This window comes from Canis lupus, chromosome 5, assembly GCF_011100685.1.
Source record: "Canis lupus familiaris isolate Mischka breed German Shepherd chromosome 5, alternate assembly UU_Cfam_GSD_1.0, whole genome shotgun sequence".
NCBI lineage: Eukaryota > Metazoa > Chordata > Mammalia > Carnivora > Canidae > Canis > Canis lupus.
This window is the reverse complement of record NC_049226.1, coordinates 16,792,497-16,807,676: the sequence shown is the minus strand read 5'-3', so window position 1 is coordinate 16,807,676 and position 15,180 is coordinate 16,792,497. Positions and strand designations below refer to the sequence as shown.

Sequence of the window (15,180 nt, the reverse complement as noted above, 5' to 3'; positions counted from 1 at the left end):
TTGGGCTCTAGACCCCCCCCCCCCCCCCACCCCCGCCAAGTCCCTCAAGCAGTCTAGCCCTTCCTGTTCTCACTCCTTATTTCTGTCCTCAGAAACACCTGCCCAAATTCCAGCCTCAAACACACCGTCCGCATTTTTACTCCCACCCCCTCATCCCCAGCACATCAAACCCCGGCTGACTCATCCCGCCTCGTTTCCCAACTAACAACAACAAAAACACCTCTTTTTTTGGTAAACTTTCCTTTCCAGTACCTCTTCTCCTTGGGCACCCCTCACCCGGTTCTGTTGCTAAACGTAGGTGTCAGGGAAGAGGTCCAGCCTGTAGGCATGATTAGGCCAGATTCATATGGGGTGCTGAGAACCCTGTGCAAGGCAGGCTTCCAGGGGAGGGAAGGCTGCTGGACAGCACCTTCCAAAGGTGCTGGACAGGATGTGTTTACCCTTTCCTCTTCCTCCCACTTCACTCATCCCTGATTTCAGAGTTTCTCGAGGGATCTAGGAGGACTTTTGTTGCCACCAAGTGAATCTGTATATGGGGAACGGGGAGTATAAGATTTGGAGTTCTCAAGAAGAGGGTCAGTCATGAGGAGGCCATTCAAAATCTGGAACCTGCCCTTCATGCTTGCTGTCCTGTGGTAAGGCTGGTGAGCCATGCAGGTGCAGACGGAAGATCTCTAAGCCAGGCCCACACCCAGGCATGACAGACAGCTGTGATCTAAGGCAGAGCCTAAACAGAGCCTGGGTCCTGGGAGAGGGTCCATGAGACAGGGCATTGAGGAATTGGAATGAGTGATGGATGTGCTTTGGGGGTAGTGGTGAGGCCACTACTTTCAGACATGGCTCAAATAAGAGTCACAGCAGGCAAATAAGCTTCCACCATATGCCTCTATTTCATGAGTCAGAAGTCTAGGCTTCAGCCTGGGAGTCAGAAGTGAGACGCCCCAAATGGAGAGGACACACATCATGCTTCCCCGAGGGTTTCAGAAGCCGCACAGTTTGGAGGGCTGGGTCAGCTGTTTAGATGTAGAGCTATGTAAGGAAATGTAGGCTCTGCTCCCTCCCATTGCAACCCCCACCATTTGTTCCCCTGGCATCAGAGCCAGCAGCGATATATATACACACTTTCATGTGCTCTCGTCATATTTTCCTCCCTTCTCCCTTCTCTTCCCCCAAAAGAAGCTGTCATGGCAGCCCTGGGGAGAAAAGAGCTCCTCTCCGTAGACCAGCTGTAGCAATGGCCACCAGGCGGCCAGAAGTGATCAGAGTCAAGCCCTGGGAAGAAGAGGCACAGGCTTCCAGCACCATGGCAACAGGCCTGCACGTAATTACCTGCATATAGAGTGCCTCTCTCCCTCCCCACTCCCACCATCCCTGATTGGAGCAACTCATGAGGATTCCCAAATGAACACGGGAAGCTGGGTTTGCAAAGCCTGATGAGTGTAATGCATCCAGATGGGGGAAACGCAAGAGGCTGGATATGCCAGGGACAACAGTCCCTTTGGCGGCCTCGCCTATCCTGTGCAGGGCCCTCCACCCTCTGCCCGACAGGCCACTGTCAAGGACAGAGCCAGCCAGAGGCTCAGATCCTGGGCTCAGACAAGGAGCAGGGCAGTGAGCCTGGACAAGTAGACCCTCAGGGCTCCTCTAGATGACTGAGACCAAGGTCATGAAGGCTGTAGTTTATGTCCTCCCATAGGTCTTGGAGACGGGCCTGCAGCTTGCTCCGGGCCTCGCTGCTGTCAGCTTGGAGAAACTCTGGGGCGAAGGCACTGTGACCTGGCGGGGGCGGGGCCAGCTGCAACTGGACCTCCTGGGTCTCCTGGTCGATGGCACGGGTGAAGTCGGCGATCTGCAGGAAGGTGTCGTGGCGGAAGGCCTGGAGTCGCTGGTGCACCTCCTGGGACAGCATCTGGGGGTCGGGGTCCGCCCCCTCATCCGCGCCGTCAGCACCGGCGCCCGCAAAAGCGCTGAGCTCTTCCCGCAGCTGGTCCAGGTTCTGCTGGATGCGCGCGTGCAGAGCCTCGGCCTTGAGCGTGAGCTTGCGCGACAGCATCTGCACGCAGCGGCTGAGGCGCGCGGGGCTGGCGGCGGCGTGCGGGGACCACGCTGCGGTGCAGCTCCTGCACGTGGCGCCCGATGCCGGTCACCAGGCGCTGGGCGTAGGGGCGGAAGAGCGCCTTGACACGGCCGGTGTGATGCACCACGCGGTCCTGCAGCTCCCGCAGCAGCTCCCGCGCCTCGTCCACGCCGCCCAGCACCTGGGCCTTGGTGCCCTCTCCGACCACGCGCAGCTGTTCCTGCAGCTCCTGAACGCGCAGCGCCACCTGCTCCATCAGCTCCGCGGTGTAGGGCTTCAGCTGCCGCCGCAGGCCCTCCAGATTCCAGCCCACTTGCTCGTGCACCTCGCCCATGTAGGGCTCCAGGCGCGCCCTCACCTCCGCCAGCTCCTCTTGCAGCTGCTGCCGCATGCCCACCGGGTCGGGTGGGAGCCCCAGAGGCTCCCTCCCCTGCCCACTGAGAGGGCTCAGCTTTTCCAGGAACTTGTCCATTTTGCTGAGGTCTTGCTCAAGGCTGTCCTTCAGGCTCCTGAGGTAGGGGACAGACATCCAGACCATCATGCCGCTAGCCCCATCATGGCCTTTCCCCCCGGAGACATCACTGTCTGATCATTTGGGGAAACCAAGGCTGCAGGGTGGTGGCCCCAGAGCCAGGGCTCCAGTCCTAGCTGCGGTCCCACCACACACCCCTCACAGAAGTACAGACACATGGCACATGCAAATCCAGACCAACACTGCCCAAGGAAACAGATGCATCTGGACTTTCACACAATCCTTTCATTCTGGGGGCCGTGGCAGGGGTCCACTGCCTGGCTCCAGGTCCCACCCCTGGGGAGGGGCAGCAGCTATAGTGAGATCAAGGCAGAGATGGGGGGCGCTGCTGTGAGCAAAGTGGGGGGCTGTACAGCCCAGGAAGGCCAGGATGAGGCAAAACTAGTACAACTCCATTCCTCTGTCCCAATGAGGACTTAATAAGTTGAGGAACCAGAAGCAGCACACCATCCCACTGCCCGGCTGTCAACTCCATGCGCCCACACCCCTTGTCCTAGCCACTCACGTGGGTTCCCATGCCAGCTTCTGCTGCTGGACCTGCTCCAGCTTCCCTTTGTCTCGGCTGCTCTGGCTGAAGTAGTCCCAGAAGCCTTTCTGGGTCTGGACAGTTGCAAACGCTGTAGAGACGGAGGGGGTGGTTGGAGACTGTGTCCCCACCCACCCCCCAGGGTGGATGGCCCCTGGGCCGGCCCCCACCAACACCTGCACATTTAAGTCAGGGTTGGAGCCTCACCTGAGAGCAGAGTCAGAGCCCAGGCCAGAACTGCAACCATGCTTGCTGTCGTCTACTCAGAAAGAAGACGGACCGAGGCCTGGGTGAAGAAGCAAAAGAAGGGCATCTCCCAAGTTTACCCCAGAGCCAACCTGCCCAGAATCTGTTCACCCTTCCCGGAGATATGGGGAGCACATTGCTATTGGGGCTGATGAGGACTGATCGAGGTGAGCATGGCTGGGAGGGAAAGGGTGTCTTGGCAAGAGGAGGGCTTCATTTTCACCTGGATCACACAGTGTGGAGCTCAAACTGCTTTGTAAAGTTCCCCCTACCACCACCCTCCCCAGACCCCATGAGCAGCTCCTTCAGCCACTTCGGCCACCACTCCCTTGCTTACCTACCTTCCTGCCTCCCACTCAGCAGCTGGGAAGCTTGAGTGTCCCAAGGGAGTAAGAAGCAACTCTGGCCAAAGGGCTCCAGGATGTCCTTAGCACCCACCCCCAGCTCTCTGAGGAGACTCCGGCAATCCCCTCCCTGAGGACTCAACCTGCATCCCTCCACCCAGCACCTGCTCACCTCCTCAATTCTGGGCACAGAGAGCAGACATTCGCCTTTATACTCCAGGGGCCTGGGCCTCTGACAACAATTGCCCTGAGTAAATACCACGTGGAGGTTCAAAGAAGGATGACCTCAGCTGCCTCCCAGGGCTCACCTCCTGCCCTTCCCTGGCATCCAGAGGGTTAATGAGTGCCCTAGTATCAGGGGGCTGCTCCAGCAAAAAAGTTCTTCCTGGAAAGATTAACAAGGAGTAAGGCTGAACTCCTCACCCAGTTCCCCCCAAGCCCCATGACCTTCACCCTTCCCATTGACCAGCTGGCTGGCCCACCAACAGAGGAAAGCCTGTCTGCTGAGGGCGCTGCTCTTACTCAACTGCCCAGAGGCACTGAGCCCTAGCCAGACAGGGACAGTGTCCAGGGGCCAGCCTGAACCTGGGCAGCTCATGACAGCTTCACTACAGGCCACTTAGGCAGCCTGGGAAGAGCCAGCATTTACAGGGTTAAGGGCACTCCCATCTTCCACTTTGTGAAATAATCCTGGAACTGCAGGGAAGTCAGATGTGGCAGGGTGAAAGCAGTTAAAGACCTCAGGGCCAGGGACTGTGGGCCCAAAGAACTGGAGCAAGAGAAGGATTCTTCCAATGGGGAAAGTCCGAACTCTACACCCACCCCCGCCCCAGGGCTTCTGAGAAGGGGAAGCCGGGGGAGGCCCGACCTTTGTCTGATGACCACTCCATATACTTGAATACAATAGGAACTGCTGATTTTTGCAACTGAATGTACCTTGAATTGGTTCCCTATGTTCCATTACCAGTCACATCACAGCCTCACTTGCTTCTCTCCTTGATCACGTGCATAGCCTCCAACAGGTCTCTCTGCCAAAGCCCTGCCTACTCTGTGCATCCTCTCTGTGGCTCATCCCAACCCACTCTGGTCTCATCTCCTCCCACGTAACACCCTTGGCATTCCCTGAGCATGCATCACTTTCAGGAACTTGAGGCTTCGTGCACACTGCTCCCTCAGTTTGAAGTAGCCTATACCTTGGTGAGTTTATATTCTATTTTTTTCAGACTCAGTTTGAACTAATTAATATTAGTTAGAATCACCATGTCATCCAGCGATTCCACTTTGGGATATATACCCAAAGGACTCTTGAAAGCAGGAATTGGAACAGATACCTGTATCTCCATATTAAGAGCAGCACTTTCACAATAATCAAGGTGGAAAGAGCTCCAAGTGTCCATCGGCAGATGAGTGGATAAACAAAATGTGGTATATATACACAATGGAATATTATTTAGCCTTAAAAGGGAAGGAAATTCTGACACATGTTGTAACATGGATGGATCTTGATAACATTATGCTAAGGGAAATAAGCCAGACACAAAAGAAAAAAATCTTGTATGAGTCCACTTAAATGAAGTACTTAAAATAGTCAAAGGCAGAGGCAGAAAGTAGATTAGTGGTTACCAGGGGCTGGAGAGGGAGGAAGAAGAGATATATTGTTTAAGGGCACAAAGTGGGTTGGTGAGTTAAGCGCCTAGTTCTTGGTTTTGGCATCTCATGGTTGTGAGATCAGACCCTGCATCAGGCTCAGCATGGAGTCTGCTTGAGATTCTCTCTTCCTCTCCCCATCCTGCTTGTGCTCGTTCCCTCTCTAAAATAAATCAATAAGTCTTTTTAAAAAATGGGACAGAAGCTGGGATCCCTGGGTGGCGCAGTGGTTTGGCGCCTGCCTTCGGCCCAGGGCGCGATCCTGGAGACCCGGGATCAAATCCCACATGTCGGGCTCCTGGTGCATGGAGGCCTGCTTCTCCCTCTGCCTATGTCTCTGCCTCTCTCTCTCTCTCTGTGACTATCATAAATAAATTAAAAAAATTTTTTTAAAATGGGACAGAGCAAAAGTTCTGGAGGTGGTTAGTGGTACTGGTTGCACAATAGTGTGAATGTACTTGATGCCACTGAACAGTTGTGTACTTAAAAATGATAATTTTCACGTTATGCATATTTTACCATATTTTTTTAAAAGCATTTTGGGGGGCAGCCCCAGTGGCCCAGCGGTTTGGCGCCGCCTTCAGCCCAGGGTGTGATCCTGGAGTCCCAGGATCAAGTCCCACGTCGGGCTCCCTGCATGGAGCTTGCTTCTCCCTCTGCCTCTCTCTCTCTCTCTGTGTCTGTCATGAGTAAATAAATAAAATCTTTTTTTAAAAAAAGCATTTTTGGTATCCTAATGGTTTTTGCATAAGTTATGATATAAAATCTAGCTGCACTATAGTGTCTGTAGACTGGTATCATCATCAATCCTTTTTTTTTTAGAGATTTTTTTTTTTTAATTTGAGAGAGAGGGTGCATGAGCATGCACACAAGGGGAAGGGCAGAGGGAGAGGGAAAAATAGATCCTTAAGCAGACTCCCCGCTGAGTACAGAGCCTGATTCTGCAGGGTTTGATGCAGGACTTGATGTTGGACTCGATCCTATGACCCTGAAACCCTGAGATCATGACCTGAGCCCAAATCAAGAGTTGGATGTTCAATCAACTGAGCCACCCAGGCATTACCTCATCACCACATCGTCTAAGGTCTTGTCTGTAATGTAGAAGAAACACCTGGAACCGTGTTTCCCAGAATCCCTTCCCCTCTCTGGGCCACTGACTAGTCAGTGCGAGAGTCAAGAGGAAAAACTATTATTCTTCCTTGGGACTTGCAGGCAGAAGCATAGGCAGACAGACTTGGAGTTTAAAGCAGCTTCCACAATAGCCAAACTGTGGAAGGAGCCTCGGTGTCCATCGAAAGATGAATGGATAAAGAAGATGTGGTCTATGTATACAATGGAATATTCCTCAGCCATTAGAAACGACAAATACCCACCATTTGCTCTGAGGTGGATGGAACTGGAGGGTATTATGCTGAGTGAAGTAAGTCCATTGGAGAAGGACAAACAGTGTATGTTCTCATTCATTTGGGGAATATAAATAATAGTGAAAGGGAATATAAGGGAAGGGAGAAGAAATGTGTGGGAAATATCAGAAAGGGAGACAGAACATAAAGACTCCTAACTCTGGGAAACGAACTAGGGGTGGTGGAAAGGGAGGAGGGCGGGGGGTGGGAGTGAATGGGTGATGGGCACTGAGGGGGGCACTTGACGGGATGAGCACTGGGTGTTATTCTGTATGTTGGTAAATTGAACACCAATAAAAACTAAATTTATTATTTAAAAAAATAAAGCAGCTTCTGGATGACCTTCTTAAGAATCACACCCATTGGCTTTGTAGACTAAGACAATTAGGTGAGCTTCTCATCTATAGTTACTAACAGGTGAACTTTTGAGAATCTCTTCTTCAAGTGCAAGCTGAGATGATCACTCCTCCAGCACTTGCAACAGTTTTATAAACCTTTAATTCTCTATATTAAAGCCTTTCACACTTGAAATACACAGAGTGGTTTCTGGCTTTTTTTGACAGAACCTACATTAATACAAGAGGTAGATGCAAGACACACTCATGTTTCCCTATTCGATACCATCTTATTTTAGTTTCTAAAATGTTTGGGTTAAATGTTTGGAGGTATTTGTGCATGTGTATGTGTTATGTGCTTTCTGTGTGGAACCATTTGAAATAATGATAGACAGCATACATCTCCTAAGAATAAGGACAATTCTTGATAAACACAATACCATTATCAGACCCTGAAAATTAACATAATTCTTTAATATACCTAATATATTTAAATATATTCAGATATTCAAATTTCCCCAATTCTCCTGAAATGCCATTTGTAGCTATTTTTTCTTTCCTTTTCTTTCCTTTTTCTTTCCTTTTTTTTTTTTTCTTCATAAATTCAGGATCCAAGACATCTTATCAGATTGTTGTGCCTCTATGGTCTTTTTAAATTTAGAACGGTACTCCCCAACCTTTGACATTCACTTCCTTTTAAGAGTCCAGGGGAGATGTCTTATAAAATGTTCTGGATTTGACTGTTTCCTCATCATTAGATTCAGGTTAAACATGTTTGGCTCCAATCATTGGATGTGAAAACAAGTTTCCTAAAAGCACTTACTTATAGAAGAAATCTGCTACTACATATAGATGGAATAATATAATCTTTTTTTAAAAAATTACTCTTTTGCAGCCCTCAGAGAATACTTGATTCAAGCAAGGATCATCAATGAATGCTAAAACCATAAGGTGAAGAACTGTTGGGGAAAGGGGTGCTTATGTGCCTTCAAAGTATCACCCCACAGATAGAAAACCTATCAATTGTTAAGTGTACTTTTACAGTGAAGAAATTTGGTGGATCATTTTAACCAAGTGATCAAACTTAGCATCACCAAATAGTCGGACAACCTGACATTTTGTACTTCCAGATGTGGTGCAATAAGATGGGCCAGATATAAAGCGTTTCAAACCAGATTATTTCCACAAGAACCTGTTTGCCTTTCCCTTTTCTCCATGCTTCTTTGTTGCTTAGTATCTGATATTCTCAGCTGAATCTTTATTTTTTTTTTAATATTTTATTTATTTAGGATAGTCACAGAGAGAGAGAGAGAGAGAGAGAGAGAGAGAGAGGCAGAGACACAGGCAGAGGGAGAAGCAGGCTCCATGCACCGGGAGCCTGACGTGGGATTCGATCCCGGGTCTCCAGGATCGCGCCCTGGGCCAAAGGCAGGCGCCAAACCGCTGTGCCACCCAGGGATCCCTCAGCTGAATCTTTAAAAGAGAGTTACCATTTGGATTTGTTGGTTTGTTTGTTTTATTCAGGAATTGCCTACATAATCTGGATGTAGAATAAAAATAATTTTTAAATATATATTTGTAAAGATTAAAAGGTACCTTATTTTTTAATGTTCAGTAGGAGCAGTTTTGCTATGTACACATGAAATGCACAAGCATATGGATTTCAAGTACAATCTCAACATGCACCAAATGAGAAGATTTCTTAGGCAGTCTTCCTCATTTGACTTGTTCTCTGAAGGAATATTAGTGACTCCTCATTCTAAATACAGAAATTCCTCAACTTATGATGGAGTTCTGTCCCAATAAACCTATCCCAAATTGGAAATATTGTAAATTGAAAATACATACCATAAGAAAATATTGAGCCTCACTGGCTCAGTTAGTGGAGCAGGTGATTCTTGATCTCAGGATTCTGAATTCAAGCCCCCACTTTGAGTGTAGAGATGACTTAGAAATAAAATCTTTAGGGCAGCCTGGGTGGCTCAGCGGTTTAGCACAGGGTGTGATCTTGGAGACCCGGGATCGAGTCCCATGTTGAGCTCCCAGCATGGAGCCTCCTTCTTCCTCTGCCTGTGTCTCTGCCTCTCTCTCTCTCTGTGCCTTTCATGAATAAATAAAATAAAATAAAATCTTTTAAAAAGAAAATACATTTAATACCCTTTGCCTAACAATATTGAATTATTGGAGAGTGTACTGAAAGTGATAAAACAGAATATTTGCGCCGGTGCAGAATGGTTGTCAGTGTACCAGATGTTGACCCTCGTGATCATGGGGCTGGCTGGGAACTGCTGTTCACTGCCACTGCCCAACTTCACAAGAGGGGATCATACTGTGAATCTCTAGCCTGGGAAAAGATCCAAATTCAGAATCTGAAGTTTGGTTTTTACTGAGCACATATCTCTTTCACACCATCATAGAGTTGAAAATTTTTAAGTTGGGGACCATCTGTGGTAAGTCAAACTTTCTGCAAATTGTTCTCCTTCAGTCTTATCTGCCAATAACTCAGGTGTAAACTGAGGTGGAGCACTTTTTACTCAGTGTAACAGCAGGTCCCAGGGTCCATCCCAGAATATACCAGAGACATAGGCAGAATAGAGTAACCATCCATTATGGGTCCATTCTACATTGTTTATGCTTCTATCAGCAGGCCTAAATGCAAGTCCACTTAAACAACAACAAAAATACATCTCAAATGCACTTTAACAAAGGGCATTTAACATGGCATTGAAATAGCCAAGCATGTTTAGTAGTAATCTGTGTAATCATTAGTCTTGAAAGATGATCTGTTCGCATTGTTTGTCAGAAAGAAAAGTAATTAAATAGGCCATCTGGAAATGAAAAATATAGTTACTAAAATGAAAAAAATCATTTGGGTACAGTTGAAGACCAAATTAGTAAACTAGAAGGACGATCTGAGAAAATCACCCAGAAAGAATCATAAAGAGAAGGAAGATATGAAATGGAAGGTAAGAGACATAGAAGGTAAAATGGAAAGGTCCAACATATGCCTCCTAGAATTTCTACAAAGAGAATAGAGAGATGTTGGAAGAAGCAATATTCCAAAGAAGACAGCTAAGAAATTTTGAAAACTGAAGAGAGATGTGACCTGAATCCTCTGTTGGAAGAAGCATCCTTGAGTCATGAGTAGAATAGATGAAAACAAAATCCAAATGAAGACACATTATTGTGAATGTGAAGAACATCAAAGATGATATCTTAAAATCATCCTTAAGAGAATGGACTGATTATCTACAAATGAAAATGATTAAGCGGATGGCTGATTTAGCAGCGATATATCTTCAAAAAAAGCTGAAGATAAATTAACGGCCAGCCAAGCATTATACTCGGGTAGACTATTATTCAAGAGTGACAAGTTGATTTCTGGGGAGAACGTAGAGCATTGATCACTCACAAAAACTCACTGAAAAGGAAACAAAACTCAGAGAGGACTGGTGTATAAATAGACACAGAAGGAAGGAACGAAATTAGTAAATGTTTAGGTAAATCGAAAATGCATTCATGATTTTATATGAATTTATATAAACATATATATATATTTAAACATATGTATACTTAAACCATGAAAGATTAGTTCTTTGCAACTAAAAATTGCTAAAATACTGGCAATTTCAGATAGTCCAACCTAGCATAAAAATATCTTTAGATGTAGTTCAGTCGCATTTGCTGCTGCATATCTAGTACTTAGAAAACTACTTGTCACATGGTAGGGGGCCTCAATAAGTATATATTGATGAAGGGACTACTTTGGAGGAAGTGTTATAAGCAACGAGGACCTAAAATATTACACCAAAGTAGTGTGGAAAACGGGAAAGCAGAAATCAAAGTTAGAGCATTCTGCAGTCTTTGCATTATTCTGTAAGAAGATAGGGATATTGATTATCTTTTAGACTTTGTGGATATTAAAATTTTAAGGATAACCCATTAAAAGAATACAAAGAATGTATACCTTTCAAACTAGTATATAGGAATGAGATTAAAGAACATCAGATTGACTTTTAGTAAAGAATAGTGGATTGATTGCATGCATTAGCCTGTGCTCTTTTCTGAAATCCCAATAAAGTAGCATTAAAGGGCACTTTTTAAAAAATGTATAAACACACAAAGAGAATAGAAGACAAGATTTTTTGGAAGTTAGAAAGCTTCTAAATGGTCAAATAATAATAACTAGACACACCTGAAAAGATTAATTTTGTAGCAGTGATGGAGAAAGCCAAGAAACACCCTGGTCTGTACTATTGAATGCCCTGGAAGTTCAGACATTAACAGGAATAGATCCTTCTAGAAGCATGGGTGACAGTAGGGCTCAAGAAGTGGCGACTGGTTGCAAGTCTGTTTGAGAGGCAAATGTGCCCCCCCAATGCCACTCAGCTGGGTTACAGCCTTCCCCCAGAGCAGCAGGAAACCAGAAGTTTATTAACCGGAGAGGTTAAGGCCGGGAGCGGGCGTGGGGGGTGGGGGCAACAGTGGGAGGTCTCTGGCCTGGAGAAAACAAGGTGCTACTGGGGCCAGGGTTCTTCCACCCAAAAAAGGGAATGTAAGTAAAATTTTATATATGAGAGATGCCTCCCTCCACACCATCTTTTCCTTTGGCCAAAACGTTGGCCAGTTAGACTTTACCATCCAGGAAGGAGACTAGAACATTCCCCTAAGAAACTTGGCTATCCCAAGAAAATAGGCTAAAAGAAACACTTTTGGGGATTCTTTGTGATCTTAAGGGTCCATTCTAAAGTGAGTCATGGACTTAAGTCTTCATTTCAGCTTCATTATTTTCTTCCAATTTACTATAAAAATTTTCATACATACAGAAAAGTTGAAAGTACAGTGATCATCGTTAATACCACCTAGGTTCAGTGATTGTATATTAATAATATAGCAATTAATATTTTGCCATGCTTGCTTCCTCTCTATATATGCATATTTCATATGTATGCTTGATTTCTGCTCCCTAGCCTGCTTCACTCTATTTTTCAGATTTACACAAGTGGGCAAGAATCTGGGGGTAAATTATTGAAATGTATAGGAAACCAAATAAATAGCAACAAAAGGCAATTATTAAGTGCAAGTAGAAAAAAAGTACTGGAAAAATTACCATAATATACCACATATGTATAGCATGTATATAATCATGCTAATACAAATATTGGCTATGATATCATAGTTTAAGACCTATGGTATGACAGATTGAAATGTGTGTTGTGGGTAAGCTGTGTTTTATATGTGAAAGAAAACCCCATTTTTATTGACCATAGTGGGCAATCATAAGCCTAAAGATAAGTTGAGCCTAAAACTGGAAAATCAGTAAGTAATAACATAGAATTTTCTAAGGTGTTTATGCAGAAGGGAAAATGAGGATGAATTTAAGGGATTTTTACTTTTTTGTCCTAAGTTGTAGTATTTGATTCTCTAAACTGTGAAGCTTGATAAAACAAAAACTAAATTTAAAAGTACATACAATTATTTTTAAAAGAATATAATAAAACTAATAGAAGGGCCAGCAGGAAGATGAAAGAAGCAAAAAAAAAAAATTACCATGGTAAAAAGAAGATACAAAATAATATGATAGAAATAAATCGATAATCCCAATAGAAGGGAATTGATTAAACCAGCCCATAGAGGACCAACTCTGAAGCTAGACAGTGTGGGTTACAATGCCGACATGGATTAGTTCTGTGACCTTGGGCAATTTACTTAACTTCTCTGAGCTTCAGTTTCCTCATTAGTAAACTGGGAATAATTATAGTACTTCCCTCATAGGTTCTGTCGGAAATAAATGCATTTAATATATTTAAAAATGAAGTAAAAACATTCAGAGTGCTGCTTGGCACATAGTGAGCACTGTGTAATGGTTTACTATCATCATTGATAACAATCAGATTTATAAAAATTAGATTTTTATAAAAATTCCAGCCATTAATGACTTAAAGAAGCATACTGAAAATACAACATCAGAGAAAAATTTTAAAGTATGGCAGGAGAAAGGGACCTTAAAAACCGATACAAGACAAAATTTAACAAAAAGAAAGCAGGTATAACAATATAAATATCAGAACACATAAGCTTTAGGGCAAAAAATGATGAACAGACCAAAGAAGTGTAGCAGGGGGAAAAAAAAATAAAAACAGGAAAAAAATTACCAGGAAAATAAAACCTAACATCATAGCCTCAAAAGAGATGAACTGAAAAGCCTCTGAGTCTCAAAGAGAAATTGACACATTTGCTGAGAGATTTTCATACCATTTTCTCAAATTGAATAGAATCGCAGAAAAATGAAAGATGTGAACAATAGGCAGCAAACATGATATATAAAGGACCCCGTACCTCAGGAAATACAGAACCTTTACTATAATTGAGTACATACTAAGCCTCAAAGGAAATCCAAGAATTGTTTGTAGTAGCAAAATAATAACGATAAAATAAATTGAAAAAAATGAAAAAAAAAAAAAGGAAAACACCCTAAATGTCCATCAATAGATGGATGAATAAGTTCTGGTATATTCGCAGACTGGAGTACCACATTCCCTGGTAACAATGAACACATTCTTTTTTTAAGATTTTTTTTTTTAATTTTTATTTATTTATGATAGTCACAGAGAGAGAGAGAGAGAGAGGCAGAGACACAGGCAGAGGGAGAAGCAGGCTCCATGCACCGGGAGCCTGACGTGGGATTCGATCCCGGGTCTCCAGGATCGCGCCCTGGGCCAAAGGCAGGCGCTAAACCACTGCGCCACCCAGGGATCCCAACAATGAACACATTCTAGAGAAAGAGATGTGGATATATCCCCAAAGCATAATATAAAGTGAAAGAAAGCAAATTGCAAGAGGATACAACTAATTTTATATTGTTGACATAAATTTTTATAGCATGTGAAACAGCGTTGCTTATGATTTGGGCTCCATAAATATCCACAAAAGAATAAAACCGTGGATGGAAACTGAAGTCGTGGAGACTTACCAGCCTCGAGCTCGTGATGGCCTTGGGGAGGGAAAGTAAACAGGTGGGGGCAGAATGGCAGAGACGTGCGCTGTATCTACCGCATTTTGCTTCTTCAGGAAAAGATTCTAATATTAGCATCAATATTTGTCAAATCTGGGTAAGGGGTGCCTGGGTGTTACTCCTACTATCCTATGCACTTTTATGTATGCTTGAAATCGTTCATTATGTGATTTTAAAAAGAAGCGAGAGGTCAAGTGGATGGAGAGAGAAGGGATGGGAGAGGCTGAGCTCAGCGCACCCCCGGATTTTGTCCAGGGGAAGCTCCCGTGAGCCCCACAGAAGCAGAAGCAGTGGGCAGGTGGACGTAGAAGCCGGGCCTGAGTTGACCTGGGGTAGCTGCTTTGGGGAGCAGGAGAAAGAACTGAGTGAGAACTCCCAGAAAGCTGACCAGACCCTAGCCGCAGGCCCACTGAGAGCTGGACACCTTGAATTCACAAGGGCATGAATCCAAACAGAATTTTCTCTAACAGGACACCACAATGTGAAGTTGAAATGCAGAAGCCAGCCTTATTCTGAATGAGGGTTTGCTAGACGAATGAAAGAGAGAGATGGGGCACCTGGGCGGCTCAGTCGGTTGAGCAACTGCCTTCGGCTCAGGTCAGGATCTTGGTGTCCTGGGATGGAGTCCTGCATCAAGCTTCCCTGCTCAGTGGGGAGCCTGCTTCTCCCTCTGCCTCTGTCTGCTGCTCTGCCTGCTTGTGCGCATTCTCTCTGTCAAATGGATGGATAAAAATCATTAAAAAGAGAGAGACAGAGAGAGAGAAACAGAGGCCCAGGGAACCTCGAGAGACTTGAAGCACTGAGCAGGATGGAGGGTGAGGCAGGAGCCCAGGAGGGTGGTGAGGGAGGCAACAAGAAAACAGAGCCCTGGCAGTGTGCACGGCTCGGGGGATGTTTGAGAGAAATGTGCCAGAGGCAGAGCAGCTCTGGGTCCCCCAGTGTGCATGTGTTTGGTCATCTGAAATGAGTCCGAGGAAAAAGATAGTTAAATTGAGGTCAAGGATTTGAGAGGGGAGATGTTTGGTCGCGTTTTCCACATAGATTTGGATGTTGCT

The 15,180-nt window shown here is 45.3% G+C and overlaps 1 protein-coding gene across 1 annotated transcript; it reads right to left on the bottom strand.

Annotated features, from left to right (window-relative positions):
• Positions 1 to 866: 866 nt before the first annotated feature.
• On the bottom strand, positions 867 to 3,924 carry APOA5 (apolipoprotein A5). The gene is given in 5 exon segments (XM_038536055.1): positions 867 to 2,101; positions 2,103 to 2,586; positions 3,115 to 3,226; positions 3,343 to 3,421; positions 3,723 to 3,924. Coding segments are annotated over 4 exon segments (1,104 nt in total). The 5' UTR covers positions 3,383 to 3,421; positions 3,723 to 3,924; the 3' UTR covers positions 867 to 1,633.
• Between the last annotated feature and the right edge of the window lie 11,256 nt (positions 3,925 to 15,180).